Here is a 15,208-nt window from a genome sequence, read left to right as displayed (position 1 = left end):
TATCCACACCTTTTGCGTGGTGGTTTTTGATCTTGTGTCCACATTTCCCAAATTATCATTCCGGTGAGAGGGACTCTTACCACTCCCCCACAAAGAGTGTAACAATGAATCAGATGGGTCACACTTGGCTGCATGTTGAAATTGAAAGTTATGGACGTATGTTTTCTGCGCGGGATGAACAAATTTGCCCGCAGGCGGGCATCTGTATGTGTGTGTATTCTCTCTATCAGCACAGCCAGATCAGTCTGCTGTCGGGGTCTTCCAGGTGGCCATTTCTTTATTTATTCAACAGACTGGGCTTCTGCATACATTTTCTTTTTTCCTGCTCTCCCTTTTTCTCCATCTTTTAAAAAGTCCTTTTGTTGATATTTTTTTTTTTTTTTTTTTTTTTTGTTACACGCAAAGTATCATTTAACGCAATGCGACCATTGAACGCTCGTATGCACTTGAAGTACTCACGTCGTGCGAATCGTTGGAATTACGAGAAAGTTAGATAACCGAAATCAGACGTTGAAGAAGAAGAAACATCTCAACGGGCCAGTGCAGGTAGTAGTTGGGTACGGTGCGGCAGGAGCGTTCAGTTGGTGCCCGACCTTCCACCTGTGCAGGTGTGTGTGCATTTGAGAGCCGACTCTCTCTCTCTGTGTGTTCACCATTTGTTTTTGCCTTGTTCTTTGAACCAATCCAAGGACTTTTCGTGACTTTCCTTTTTGTACCTGTGCGAGTTTGTTTTTTTTTTGTTGAGAGAAGATCATCCGTCATCGGGGCAATCGTGATCGCAGCCCCAATAACATCAACCCCCACTAGAAAACGAGTAACTAGCACCACCCATCTTTATGTTAATCGCATTTCCCCCTGGTACCGAAGAGTAGAGGGCGATGCAACGACCTTGCCGTATAAATCTGTGAAGTCTCTGTGCTGTGTGCCATTTCTTGGCTCGTGTCCAACTGTAGAAAGAAAAGGTGCAGCTGTCGGATCAAACCACGTCATCTTCTCGCCATCTTCGTTTGCCCGTCCGTGAATCTCTTTCAATGCGTCTGTTTGTGGGCGCCATCGTGAGCGCATGACACACATACCTCCTTTTTTTTTTTTTTTTTTCTTATCTACTCTCCCCCCCCCCCCCCCCCCTTTTCCACTCGGCTGGATAATAGCGATGGTTGGATATGCTTAATTCATCCGCATTCTGGCCATTGTTTCTGGGTTTCCTTTGATTCGTTCGGACATGGCGAGACAAATTGCTGATTGAAAACAGCCAAGTGAAGGACAAACGAGAGACACAATGTTGGATCAATTGAGGAGATTGGTGAACGGGTCGAGTAATGGCGGACAGACGGACGGCATTCCGCCTTCGGGTCACGTCAGGCAGAGCAGGAATCATCACCATCCTTCTTCCGGCGGATCTACACGGTCCGGATCGTTGAGCAGGTTGACGGCTTATGCCCTGCATCCTCAGCATGCGGGTCGAATGCGGATGCAGCTTTCTTACAACGTTGTGCCAGTTTCGTACGTGGCGCCGCCGCATCCTGTGGCCGTGGCGTACGGCCGGAATGGGCGGACGGCCGTCGTCGGTTACGACCCTTGGTTTCAGCTGAGGTATCCGCAACAACAACAACAACAACCTCGGACGCCAGTCTGCCGTCAAGGGTCCACCCGCCCCGATCTTGCCCCGCCGCCAGCGCCACCTTTGTCCAACCATTCCAGCGGCAAAAAGAAGAAACAACCGGAATCGTCCAAAGAGCGGAACAAGGAAGAATTCCGGCATCCGACCATCCGCAGGGAGACGGTCGTGCCTAACAATCGACATCGGTTAGTGCCCAGTCGGAGTCTGGACAGCATCCATCCGCACCGCATCCATCCACACCATCGATCGTCGCCGGACAAGCAAATCTCGGCGGATGTGGAAGCCAAATCGTCCGGCCAAAAGGTCAAAGATTTCTTCCAGCGGGTGAAGGATAGCGTGTCGAATGCCGGGACGGCCATCAACGGCCACCAGCCGGCCAATCGCGATGGGGGAGGGCACGGCCATCGGACGGACGAGTGGCTTTTACTGCGGCCCAGCGTCAACGCCAACAGTTCGAAACCGATGCCGCATCCGCCTCATCGTCCGACCACGCCCGGAATGACGGCCTTTCGTAAGATCTTTTCTCGTTCGCCCAGTCCCACGGCCGGACCGACGTCTGGCGCAACCAAGAAGCCTCTCTCCTCGACGAAATCCTTGTTCCAGCAAATCATACGGCCTCGCAGCCGTTCCGTTTCGAGCACGGCCAGCCTTTCGATTCAGTCGCACTCGACGGCCCATTCCAATGGCGGCGCTATCCGCAATTTCAGATTATCCAAAGAGAAATCAAAGACAGATCTCAACATTGTGCACCGCAACGACGCCGGATCGATACAGCGAGGCCATCCGGATGGAGCAACCTTTCCCAGAGATTCGCCCGTCCATCAAAGCGGAACGGCCGAGCCGTCCGAATTGCTCATTTACGCGCCAGCCAGCGAGCCCAGCAAACCGTCCTCGTCGATGATGACGATGAACAACAACAACAACAACAACAATCCATCGAAACGGACGAAATTCGTCAAGAAAGTGGAACAGCCGGCGGCCGGATTTCGTGTCAAACGACGTCAATCTCAATTGAGGCGATCGGAGAGGAAGCGTCGCAGCAGTCGTCGTCGTTCCGGCCGTAAAAAGAGGAACAGCTCGGGCCATAGCGGCAAGAAGCTGGGCAGCAGCAAAGGCTCCCAGCTGGGCAGTCAGTCAGCGCTGAGTGGCGCTAAATTAGTCTCTGACTGGACCTATCTACCTCTGCCTACCTCGTTCGTTCCGGTGGAAGGAGCCAAACGGGCCGCTGTGGCGCCACCGTCGGCCGTCGAAACGGTGCCAACGAAACGTGACATGGTCAAATCGGAAGGGATTGAGACGTCGCGTACGAACGACGATGATTGGGAATCGGATTTGTATCAAGCGCTGGTGGATCGCGGACAGCCGCGACGCAACGGCCCTTTGCCGCCGCCGATGTGGGACCCGTTGATCTTCATCCCGCCCGAGCGACGCCGTTCGTCAGCCACGACGGTGGTCGCCTTGAACGAGTCGGCCATCTTGACGGACCAACAGCCTTGGATCCGCTCGTCCAAACTGCGAGCCGATGGCAAGAAACAGCTGAAACGCACCAATCCGACGCTGTCGCCACCGACGCTCTCTCCATCTTCATCACGATCCACTAGTGGTATTTCTCATTCCCCTCCTCCTTTTTTTTTCGTGCCCTGCCCTCTCGTACGAACCACTTCATTTTTACCCGCAAAAAAAAAAAAAAAAGAATTGCCGTGACACGCTACGTTTGCTGTTGAGAGAAATAGGGAGGGGGGGGGGGATCAGGGTCCGTCTTTTTTTTTTTTTTTTCTTATAGAGGAAAAAATTCTTTTATGCTTTTTCGTGAATGTTTTTTTGTGGTTTTCGTGAAAGTTTTTGTTTTTTTTTTGCTGGGTGCCTTCCGGCGGATAGCGTTGTGAGTTCCATCCAGCTACTTTCTCTAATCGTGATAGTCATAGCGTTCCGTTTTTTTTTTCTCATTCCCAAACGTTTTGGCTATTTTTTTTTTTTTTTTTTTTTCAAACGATGAAAACTTAAATCGACCGCGAAATTATCGTATTTTTTTTTTTTTTCCACCCGTTTTAGGTTGCCCTCCCCCCCTATAAGTTGGCGGTAAATTTAAAAATGCCTTGGTGGTTTCTTTTTATAAATGACGTCAAAGAAAAAAGAAAAAAAACAATTGAGTGTGAGAGAAACCCCGTTGTGGCTCTAGTGTTGTGTCCAGTCCAATTGTCTTGATGGATTTATTTTATTAATCTTTTCTTTTTAAATATTTAACTAATGATTTTGTTTTGTTTGAAAAAAAAAAAAAAGGCCGCCGCCTACCGCCTTTTTTTTTTTTTATAAATTTCCCCTCAATGCTAATTAACTCTCGCGTGTTAATGGTAGGTCCCTCCGAAACAAAAGAAAAAAAAAAATCTGGGTCAACACTATTTTTATTTTTTTTTTGGTCAAAAGAATAATTTTTTCCCAAACATTTCCTGTCGAAAGAAGAAGAAAAAACATTTGAATTTTTGAATATTTTTGCGAGTGGTGTGGAGCCCTATTGACCCACTCCAAATGTGTGTGTGTGTGCGTGTTGCCAGATTCTTTTTCAAAACATGTGTTTGCCTGTCTCTCTCTCTCTCTGCCTTCGGTTAGGGAAAGAGGATTCGAATTACAAAAGAAACAAACATCGGCGGCCCATTTCAATTTGGACAAATGGCCGCCGATGATTAGGTTAGAAAGCACACACACACACACACACGAGATAATGTATATTCAATATAAAGCCATTTGGTTCAAGATGGGGCACAAGAGAGAGAGGGGATGTTGGGAAAGATATTCTAATTTGGAAAGAAAACACTGACAAGCAAGTGGTGACCCCGCCCGATGTGGGAAAACGTTGTGTGAGTGATGGCTGTAAGTCGTTACGATGCTAATGCCTACGGCTTCCCTATTTAGGCAATGTTTGGTTGTTTTGTTTTTTTCGTGAGGCTTCGGGAAAACAGCATTTCACGGGTCTCGAGTGTGAGAAGAAAAAAGAAATCATGGATCCATGTTTTATGCAATTTCCCCTTTATTTATATTTTCAGCGGCACAAAATAGAGGGAAAGAAAAAAAAAAGGATAATGTTTTATTCATTCAAATTGGAATGTGTTTTCTTGTTTGTTTGGAGCATCGCCTTGTCTGTTTACATTATGAATAATTTTTTGTTTTGTTTTGTTTTCCCCCATTTTGCTTTGCAGGAGACATCACGCAAAAAGGTTACGAAAAGAAACGGTCCCGGCTGCTGGCCCCTTACCTTCCCAAACCGACATCGTCGTCCGTGTCATCGCTATCGTCAACCGCCGCTGGTAAGTCCTTTTTTTTTTAAGACCTTTTAATTGAACGCTGAAAGTTTTTTGGTCCGATAAGCCAAATTGGTTTGCACGTTTTTTTTTCCAAAACAAAACAGGGGGAAAGTTGAACGCTCGTCTTTACATTTTTTTGTTGCCACCGATGCTTTAACCTTTTGAACCGTTTGCGACATTCGAAAAAGGTCACTCTACTATAATGAAGAGAGCAAAAAAAAAAAACATGGCTGCCTGATGATGACAGGTCCAATTTGATTCGCTCATTTTTAGAAAGCCCGCCAATGAACGCCAGACTATTGTGAAATATACTTCTTTCTTATGTCGGTCCGTATAAAGGAAAGACAAGGTCGCAACCTTTACGCTAACATAGCTTCTTTTTTTTTTTTAACAATTTTGTGAATGAGAGAAAGAACCTTCGAGATGCAAAAAAAAAAACAAAAAACACGGAAGGATTTTTTGTTTAAAAAAGAATTCCACATTTGGAATGATCAAGGGCCTTTATGCACGCACGAAGACAGGCCCCCGATGTAGCTAGACGAACTGTTCTCGAAGCAATCACTTTCACGCGCTAGACAAAAGGGGCACATAGACGTCCCTGAAAAAAAAAAAAAAAAGATCGTTTTGGACAACGTGACCGCCCTAACGATCGTTTTTTTTTTTTGCAAAAAAAAAAAAAAGGAAAAATGAATTTTACGATTGACGGTTGTGTTAATGGCCTCTGACCAAAAAGAGAAAGAAAATGTGTTGCACACCAGGATGCGTCTCGATCCGTTTCCTTCTTTGTATCAATATGGACTCGTCTGTTTTTTTTTATTACACATCTTTTTTTTTCTTTTTCTTTTTTTATCTGATATGGACACAACTCGTGACTCTTGTTTTTTTTTTTTTTTGTCCAAATAAATCACGTCTGAATTGTTTTTTTTTGTTTTTGATTTTTCAAACCTTTTTAAAATTGGATCTGGAAATACGAACACAGGAATTGAACAACAGTTGAGTGGTGGGGATGCTGCTGGCCAAGATGATGGGGCTGCTGGAATGGCTGGGACGAGTCCGTCGGCTGATGAAGGAGGATCGAGGGAGCGGAGGAGAGCGCACCGGAAAGCGACGCGCCATGAAAGTCGCTACCACTCTGAGGTCCGCCAAGAGGCCGTCCAGCAAGTGCTGGCCGCTATGCAAAGTCGCCCGAAACCATCGATGCCGATGCCGAGTAAAAGGACGTCGACGGTCATGGGCCCCGATCAGCAACACCAACAGATGGTGATGATGCAACAACAGCAGCAGCAGCAAGTCCAGCAGCAACAACAACAACAACAACATGGCCAGTCAACGAGAGGGTCGCTAGATGGCAGCAGCAGCGGCAGCAGCAGCGAAGACGACGATGTCGAGGACGAGGTGGACGACGACGACGACGATGAAGAGGACGACTGTCATCCGCCACCGTCTCGACAACATCAAGGCCCGGCAAGTGGAGCGGTGCCGGTCGCATCGGTCGGGACTCCCGAACGAACTCACAGGTAAAAAAAGAAAAAACTTTCACGTTTTAGAGGGGGGGGGGGGAAAGAGTCCGAGTTTTCTTGGCTTTTTTATGTATTTTGATGGAGGCCATCAAAGTCAAATCTATCGAGATCGTTAAAGTAAATTGTAGTTTGCGCGCTCTCCCCCCCCCCTTTCTGCAGAGACGGGCAAAAGAAGAAGAAATCGTTTAAAGAAATTGTGATTTCGTGCAGCTGAATTTTCAAAAAAAAAAAAAACTTTCTCTTCATTGTCCTCCTCCTCGGGAATGTTTTTTTTTTCCCGTTCGGTTGCTGCTATGAAAAACAATTTTCGGGATAATGGGAAACAAAAAAAAAAAAGGAGTTTCACGGATGGTTATTGGCATGCGTCCCATTTATTAGTAGCCCGGTACTTTACTGAATATATTTTTTTATTCAATTCGTGAAAGGGGGGCGCAGGTAGTTAAACATTCACGTGAAATGTGTGTGTGTGTGTGTGTGCGTCTCGATTTTTTTTTTTTTGTTCGCGTTCTGGATTAGATCCAGGCAATCAAAAAGAACAAAATCCAGGCCAGCTTCGGTTGATTGTGACCCACTTTCGAAAAATTTAATAATAATAAAAAAAAAACAAAAAAAAAAACAAAAGATTGAATTTCACAATTTGTTCGGAAATGAAAGAATGCACGTGATGGGGCAATCGTCGGCTGGCCAGCATTCGCCGTTGCAACATCAAACGTCCGATGCGGGCAGTAGCCACAGCGCCGGATCGACGCGCAACGTCACGCCTCCGCTTTCCATCCAGCAAGGCAGACCACTTCCGGCACTGCCCGTCTCATCACCTCCGCCACCTCAACTGCCTCCGAGGGAGGCTGGCCTTGCATCGCACGCCATCTTGAGCCGGGTGGGCAACGGTGGCACGCCGACCGGTTCCAACGCGTGGATGATGCAGCAGCCGCCGCTGCCGCCGCCCGGCAGGCCGGCCGCTCCTCTGCCGCCAGTGTCCACCACCAACTTTGACGATGACTGGGAGAACAGCAGCAACGACAGCAACGACCTGCAGCGACGCAGAGTGCAAGCGCAGCAGCAGCAGCACCGCGGCGGCCTGCCGGCCGACCTCAACGACCTGACGGACGCCATGTCCGCTTTCCATCCGTGTACGTATTGCGAATTGCCTTTGGCCGTTTTGTTGACATTCGCTATATTTTCGGAACGTCTTGTTAAATAATTAGATGCTCAACCGCCGGACGTGACCAACAACACGAATCAAATCAGGAGGACGGCCACGGCGGCCGCGGCCGACAGGCTGGGCCGTTACGGCATCATTGGCGGCTCTTCGGCCACGCCGTCCTCGAACGCTTCGACGACGCCGATGCAGACTCAGGCGCCACAGGCCGGCACTTCGTCCACATCGCTGGACGACACGACGGGCACGTTAAACAGCTTGAACGGCCGCTGGAAAGTCTCAGCCAAGATCCAGCAGCTGCTCAACACGCTCAAGAGGCCCAAGCGTCGTCCGCTGCCCGAATTCTACGAAGATGACGACATCGAACTGGAACTGGCGGCCAATCCCAAGGACCCGAACGCGCCGAAACCCGAAGGCGGGCCTATGACGCCTGCCCTCGGCGATCAACTCATCATCCCGTCGGGTCTGCCAAGGTCACTGGAGTTGGCCGTCCAGCGCTACGGCTCGTCCAGCTATAAAGCCGCCGCCGCCACCGTCCTCGACCCCAACGGCAAAATGTTCACCACTTTGACTTACGGTATTTCAAATCCCTTTGTTTTTTTTCTAAAGAATAAAAAAAAAAAAAAAAAAGAAAGAAAGAGAGATGCCCTAAGACGGCCAAAATGCTGCAGGCTCTCCATCACTTTGAGAGCTGGGAAAGCGAGACAAGTTTGGAACGGGGCAGAAGAAGAAGAGGAAATGTGCGCAATATTAAAAGCCATTAGTCAAAAGAAAAAGAAATAGCCCCTGATGACAGCTTCTGAAGACGCAAGCTTTCTCTCTTTCTCATGCCAACTCTTGTCCCTTTTTTTTCCCTTGGCCGTCTTCATCCATCTCTTTTTATTCAAAAAAATAAAATTTCGAGTTTTGATGATTGATTTTTTTTTTTCTAAAGCAGGCAAATTGCAGAGCCGTTCTTACAAGATCGCCTACGCTCTCTTGAACAAGTTGAGCAAGCACAGCAGCGGCGGAGTCGGCGGACTGGAAGCGCTGGGCAGCGTCAAGCCGGGCGATCGAGTGGCCCTAGTGTTCCCCAACTGCGACTCGATCGGATTCATCTGCGCCTTTTACGGCTGCCTGCACGCAGGTGTTGTGCCGGTGCCGATCGAAGTGCCGCTGACGAGGCGAGATGCTGGCTCGCAGCAGATCGGCTTCCTGCTGGGCTCGTGCGGCGTTGCCGTCGCCCTCACCTCGGATATTTGCCTCAAGGGATTGCCCAAAACGGCTGCTGGGGAAGTCATCGCTTTCAAAGGATGGCCCAAACTCCACTGGTGTGTTACCGACCACCTCATCAAGCCGCCCAAAGATTGGCAGCCGCCACCCAAACTCCAGGACGATACGCCCGCCTACATCGAGGTTCTTATTAGTCATTTCGATATTTTGAATTTTTGTTGTTTTTTTTTCTGATTGTTTTTCTTTTTCTTTTTGTTTTTTGTTTTTTTATTTCAAGCAGTATAAAACGGATAAGGAAGGATCGGTGATGGGAGTCACTATTACCCGATCGGCCATGTTGTCCCATTGTCGAGCTTTAACGGCCGCTTGCTCCTACACCGAGGGCGAAGTCATCGTTTGCGTCCTGGATTTCAAGGTTGAACAAATCAATCAATGTGAAGTGTGAATAATAATAATTTAAAAAAAAAATTAAAATTCCTATTTTTTTTTTGTGGGGGAGGGCAGAGGGAAGTTGGATTGTGGCACGCTGTGCTGACGGCCGTTCTCAACGGCATGCACGCCATCTTCATTCCGTACGCGCTGATGAAAACCAATCCGGCGTCCTGGATGCAAATGATCACCAAATACAAAGCCAGTCTGGCCGTCGTGAAATCGCGCGACCTACATTGGGGCCTGCTGGCCACGCGGGACCACCGCGACATCAATCTCTCTTCGCTGCGAATGCTATTGGTCGCCGACGGAGCCAATCCGTGGTCGCTGTCGTCTTGCGATCAATTCTTGGCCGTCTTTCAAAGCAAAGGCCTCCGGGCCGACGCCGTTTGCCCTTGCGCCGCTTCCAGTGAAGTCCTGACCGTCTCTTTCCGCCGTCCCGGCCGCTCAGGAGCCAACGCTACCGGCCGTGGAATTCTCTCTATGCAAGGTCTCAGCTACGGCGTCGTGCGCGTCGATCAGGAGAACTCTTTGACGTCGCTAACCCTACAGGATTGCGGGCACGTGATGCCCGGAGCAGCTATGGTTGTGGTCAAGATGGAAGGTCCGCCTTTCTTGTGCAAGACGGACGAGGTCGGTGAAATTTGTGTCGGGAGCGCGTCCGGCGGCGCCCACTATTGGGGTCTGAAGGGAATGTCGAACGCCACATTCCGCGTACAGCCGCTCTTGCCATCCGGCGACGCCATGAGCGCCGAAACGGAATTTATCCGCAGCGGCCTCCTCGGTTTCCTCGGCCCTGGCGGTCTTGTCTTTGTTTGCGGCTCTCGCGACGGCCTCATGACCGTCACCGGCCGTAAGCACAACACGGACGATATCATCGCCACGGTGCTGGCCGTCGAGCCGATGAAATTCATCTATCGCGGCCGCATTGCCGTCTTCAGCATCCGAGTTTTGAGAGACGAACGGATCTGCGTCATCGCCGAACAGCGGCCCGACTGCTCCGAAGAAGAGGTTTTCTTATTTTTTTTTTTTTTTTTCTTTTTAAATTTTGATTCATCCATCCGGAATTCCGCAATTCATTTTCAATTTTTTTTTTTTGTCTTTTTTAAAAATCAGAGTTTTCAGTGGATGTCGCGTGTCCTCCAGGCCGTCGACTCGATCCATCAAGTGGGCATCTACTGTCTGGCCCTGGTTCCACCCAATTCACTTCCAAAGACGCCATTGGGCGGAATCCACTTGTCGGAAACACGACGCCGTTTTATGGAAGGTTCTCTTCATCCGGCTAACGTACTGATGTGTCCTCACACTTGCGTCACCAACTTGCCGAAACCCCGCGAAGTCCATCAAGGTAACCAAAAAAAAAAAAAATAATCTTTTTGTTTCTATTTTTTTTCGAGGGTCCGGCGATGGGGGGAAGGGAAAGAAAGTGAAAGGTCCAATCGAATTTTTAAATTAAAAAAAAAAATAAATAAATAAATAAATAAAAAAAAAAAAAAAACGTGTACAGACAGAATTTTAACATCGACTCCCGAACCGATGTGTACTACCCCACTAACATCAATACTGCTACCACCTCCGCCCGGTTTCTCCCCCTCTCGATCTCCATCTCAACAACTGCTGCTCCTCCTGCCGCCGGATGCGTTTGACGAAGAGCATCAGCCCATCTACGCCAACATTATGGGTATTTGTTTTAGTGTAGCCGTGTGTGTGCCGTAGTACACACAACACATCCTCCTCCTCCTCCCCTCCCCCCCAACTTCCACAAAGCTAAAACACACCAACGCCCAAGTTGAAAAGGCTACACCGTATCATGGCGAGCGCTAGTTGACATCCAATCTGTAGTTGTTTTTAATTTTGACCTTTAGGCTTTGAATTGAATTAGTTTCTATGTGTGTGTGTGCGTGTGGCTCATTTCGTGGTAGATTCTTCCCTATTTGAATTTTAACTAAATTTTTTGAAAAAAATAATGTATGAAAAAAAAAAAAAAACGTAGATATCGGCCCGGCGTCGGTTATGGTAGGGAACATCGTCCAGGGTAATCGCTTGGCGGCCGCCCAGGGAAGGGAGCTCCGCTTTGGCGACGACGAGGCTAATCCCGCCAATAAGTACCGTTACATTTCGGAGATCTTGCAGTGGCGCTCGCAGCGCACATCCGATCACGTCCTGTTCACCTTGCTGGGAGCCAAAGGGACGCCGACGGGCACTCTGTCGTGCGCCCAGCTACACAAAAGGGCTGAAAGGGTGGCCTGCACTCTGGTGGAGCGCGGACGCATCAACAGCGGCGACCACGTCGCCCTCATCTATCCGCCCGGATTGGATCTGGTCTGCGCCTTCTACGGGTGCCTCTACGTCGGCGCCGTGCCCGTCACCATCCGCCCGCCGCACCCCCAAAATCTTCCGACGACGCTGCCAACTGTCCGGATGATTGTGGACGTCAGCAAAGCGTCCGTCATCTTATCCAACGCCAATGTCATCAAGTTGCTCAAATCGAAAGAGGCCGGCAGCGTGATGGATGTGCGCGCCTGGCCGCCCACCCTCGATACCGACGACATGGCCAAGAAGAAGTTGAGCAGTTTCTACAGGGCGCCCACCGCCGAAATGTTGGCTTATCTCGATTTCAGCGTGTCGACGACGGGCATGCTGGCCGGCATCAAAATGTCTCACGCCGCTACGACGGCCCTTTGCCGATCCATGAAACAGGCCTGCGAGCTTTATCCTTCGAGACACGTGGCACTCTGTCTCGATCCATACTGCGGACTCGGATTCGCCCTTTGGTGCCTGTCGAGCGTCTATTCTGGTCATCATTCGATATTGATTCCGCCGTCGGAGGTGGAGGTCAACCCGGCTATCTGGCTCTCCATCGTTAGCCAGTACAAAGTCCGCGACACCTTCTGCTCTTATGGTAAATTCATGTCTAAACTCATTTCCTGTGTTTTTTGTTTTATTGAATGAAATAATTTGATTATTTTTTTATTTTATTTTTTAAATCAATCAGGCGTCATGGAACTGTGCACCAAAGGATTGGCCTCGTCCGTCGGACTGCTCAAGCAGCGCGGCGTGAATTTGGCTTGTGTCCGCACCTGCGTTGTTGTCGCTGAAGAACGGCCCAGAGTCCACCTATCAACGAGCTTTTCCAAACTCTTTTCCGGATTGGGTTTGTCGCCCAGGGCCGTCTCTACCAGCTTCGGATGTCGCATCAATGTCGCCATTTGTTTGCAGGTATAGGAAACACATTATCGAATCCAGATTTTTTTTTTTTGTTTTGTTTTCATTCGAATTTAATGGAAATTTTTGGGGAAAAAAAAAATAATCAGGGAGCGTCCAGCCCGGATCCTTCGACAGTCTACGTCGATCTGAGAGCTTTGCGTAACGATCGAGTGACGCTGGTGGAACGCGGCGCCCCACATAGTCTCTGTTTGACCGAGTCGGGCAAACTGCTGCCTGGTGTCAAAGTCATCATCGCCAATCCCGATACTAAAGGCCAGTGCGGCGATTCTCACCTGGGAGAAATTTGGGTCCAGGCACCTCACAACGCTTCAGGTTATTTTACTCTCTACGGCGACGATGCCGGCGCTGGAGCCGCTTCCGTCGACCATTTCAACTCTCGACTTGTTACCGGCCACACCGGAGAAGCATATGCAAGGACGGGCTATCTAGGGTTCTTAAGGAGGACCGAAAGTGTGCAATCTGATGGAGGTAATTTTTTTTTGTTTTGTTTTTTTTTTAATCTCATTTTTCAATTTTGAATTAAAACGTTGCAGAACTTCACGATGCCGTCTTTGTTGTTGGTGCCCTGGAAGAAACGGTCGTTTTGCGAGGGATGCGTTACCATCCGATCGACATAGAAAACACGGTGATGCGATGCCACCAAAAGATCGCTGAATGGTCAGTTTTTATTTGTTTAATTTGAATTTGAAAATGGAATTTAAAAAAATAAATGTTAATTTTGCAGTGCCGTGTTCACGTGGACCAACTTGTTGGTCGTCGTTGTCGAACTGGAAGGGACGGAATCGGAAGCACTCGACCTCGTTCCTCTGGTCACGTCCTCCGTCCTGGAGGAACATCAGCTGATTGGCGTTGTCGTCGTCGTAGATCCGGGCGTCGTGCCCATCAACTCACGCGGCGAGAAACAGCGCATGCATTTGAGGGACGGATTCCTGGCCGACCAACTCGATCCCATCTACGTCGCCTACAACATGTAGTTTGTTTCTTTTTTTAAGTAGTTTCAAACATAAAAGAAGAGCTGCAGCTACTCTGTGTGTTTTTTTTTCTTTGATTTGTTTTTGTTTCTCGTAAAAGGCAAAGAAAAAAGAAAAAAAAAGAAACTATTTGATCTGTATGTGTTTTGCCAGTGTGTGTGTGTGTGTGTGTTGGAAATGTTTTGTTTTCGTTGCACAGTCTGTCACATCCATCACATTTCTTTATCTTTTTCAGGGTGGGAAAAGTACAGCGAAGTTAAACATTTGAAAAGAAAATGGGGGGCATTTAGACTCACATGAAAGAATAGTCCTTATCTTAGTTTTCGAACATGTACCACATTTTGGGTTGTACATATTATTTGTTTTCTTAAAACTCTTCTGGCCAGCAGCTTATTCTTTATCAGTTATTTTTCACACGTACACAAGTCAATTTTTTTGTTCCCTCCTCACTCCTTTTCTGTGTTTACATTCAATTTTATTTCTTTTTCTTACCCAGGTTATGTAGAGAAATCCTTTACTATACGCTTTACTGCTACTACTACAATATCTTCTTCATTTCCAGTTTTCTCCCTTTATTTTTGATTGGACACGTCTTTGTTTTGGATATTCAAAAAATTATTGTCATATTCCTTCCCTCCGAATACGAGAATGTGTGTAGTACCGGTTTACGTATGTGGTTTTGTTTCTTTTTATTGCTGAATCAAATCTTATTCTATACCTCTTTCCATCTTTATTCCTTCCCCAAAACATTTTCCTAGCACTTTGTCGACACGATCTGTAACGTCTCATTCATTTTTTTTTTCTGTTTGTGTGTGTGTTTTACACGCAAAACGTCTTTTCGAGGGCTGCTGAGAGGCTGATTATGTGTTGGTGATGTGTGCCGTGTGTGTATTTTGGACATAACGTACGTGCGTGTTTGTATTTTCTATTATCATGATCATTATTATTTACTACATACAGTGTCAGATATTAAAGTTGAAATGTGTGCTCATTTTAAAAAGCCCTGGGCTCGAATCGGGTAAATTGCTACCCAATGTGAAAGTTATCATCGCCAATCCGGACACGAAAGGCCAGTGCTGCGATTCTCACCTGGGTAAAAGTATGGGTCCAGGCTCCTTACAACGCCTCCGGTTATTTCACTCTTTACGGAGACTACTCATCAACATTCATTACATAACACATTAGGTATTGTGTTTTCTGAATTTCTCCATTTTCTAACAAAAGAACTAAGAAAAATGAAAAAAAAACTTTTACTTTTTATTGACAGAAATTGATATTACGGCTTGGAGCAGAACAAGCATCGACGAAAAATCTACAAGATGCTATAGGACGATTTTTTAATGAAAAACCGCAGTTTGCCCCGATCAAAGGCGATGGGGGCCGAGCCCTACTCTCGCCATCTACGTCTGCAAACTGAAGGACGATGATTTCGAAATATGGCAAATGTGGATCGGTTAACTAATTACTTTGGCCATGGCCATGGCCTACTATAATCACGGCCAGCAAGCGCGCAATACCCCCTGCGCCTAAAACTAAATTGCCAGAGGGGCCTAATACCCCAAATCGAATTCCACTTGCCGCAGCTTCATTCCACCCATTCCGATTTCCGCGACTTTTGCCACTGAATGGCAAAGGAGGAGATGTACTAGTGCCGCGGTTGCGAAGTAATTACAATTTCAGTGGTCTAATGGATAGATCACTCGATTGCAGTCCGGCAGTCTCGTGTTCGAACACAGTATAATTTTTTCTTTTTTCTCCTTTCCTAACGT

The 15,208-nt window shown here is 47.7% G+C and overlaps 1 protein-coding gene across 1 annotated transcript; it reads left to right on the top strand.

Moving 5' to 3' along the window:
• Positions 1–1,261: 1,261 nt before the first annotated feature.
• On the top strand, positions 1,262–14,394 carry LOC130700094 (disco-interacting protein 2 homolog A-like). The gene is made up of 14 exons (XM_059496605.1): positions 1,262–3,224; positions 4,816–4,923; positions 5,900–6,437; positions 7,095–7,570; positions 7,646–8,176; positions 8,537–8,994; positions 9,092–9,226; positions 9,316–10,251; positions 10,357–10,588; positions 11,234–12,142; positions 12,236–12,459; positions 12,555–12,936; positions 13,002–13,125; positions 13,193–14,394. The coding sequence occupies exons 1-14, from the start codon at positions 1,280–1,282 to the stop codon at positions 13,440–13,442; spliced, it is 7,248 nt and encodes a 2,415-aa protein (XP_059352588.1). The 5' UTR covers positions 1,262–1,279; the 3' UTR covers positions 13,443–14,394.
• Positions 14,395–15,208: the final 814 nt, after the last annotated feature.

The sequence above is a fragment of the Daphnia carinata genome, chromosome 8 (genome assembly GCF_022539665.2).
Source record: "Daphnia carinata strain CSIRO-1 chromosome 8, CSIRO_AGI_Dcar_HiC_V3, whole genome shotgun sequence".
NCBI classification, from domain to species: Eukaryota; Metazoa; Arthropoda; class Branchiopoda; order Diplostraca; family Daphniidae; genus Daphnia; species Daphnia carinata.
This window is presented reverse-complemented; position numbering and strand designations above follow the sequence as displayed.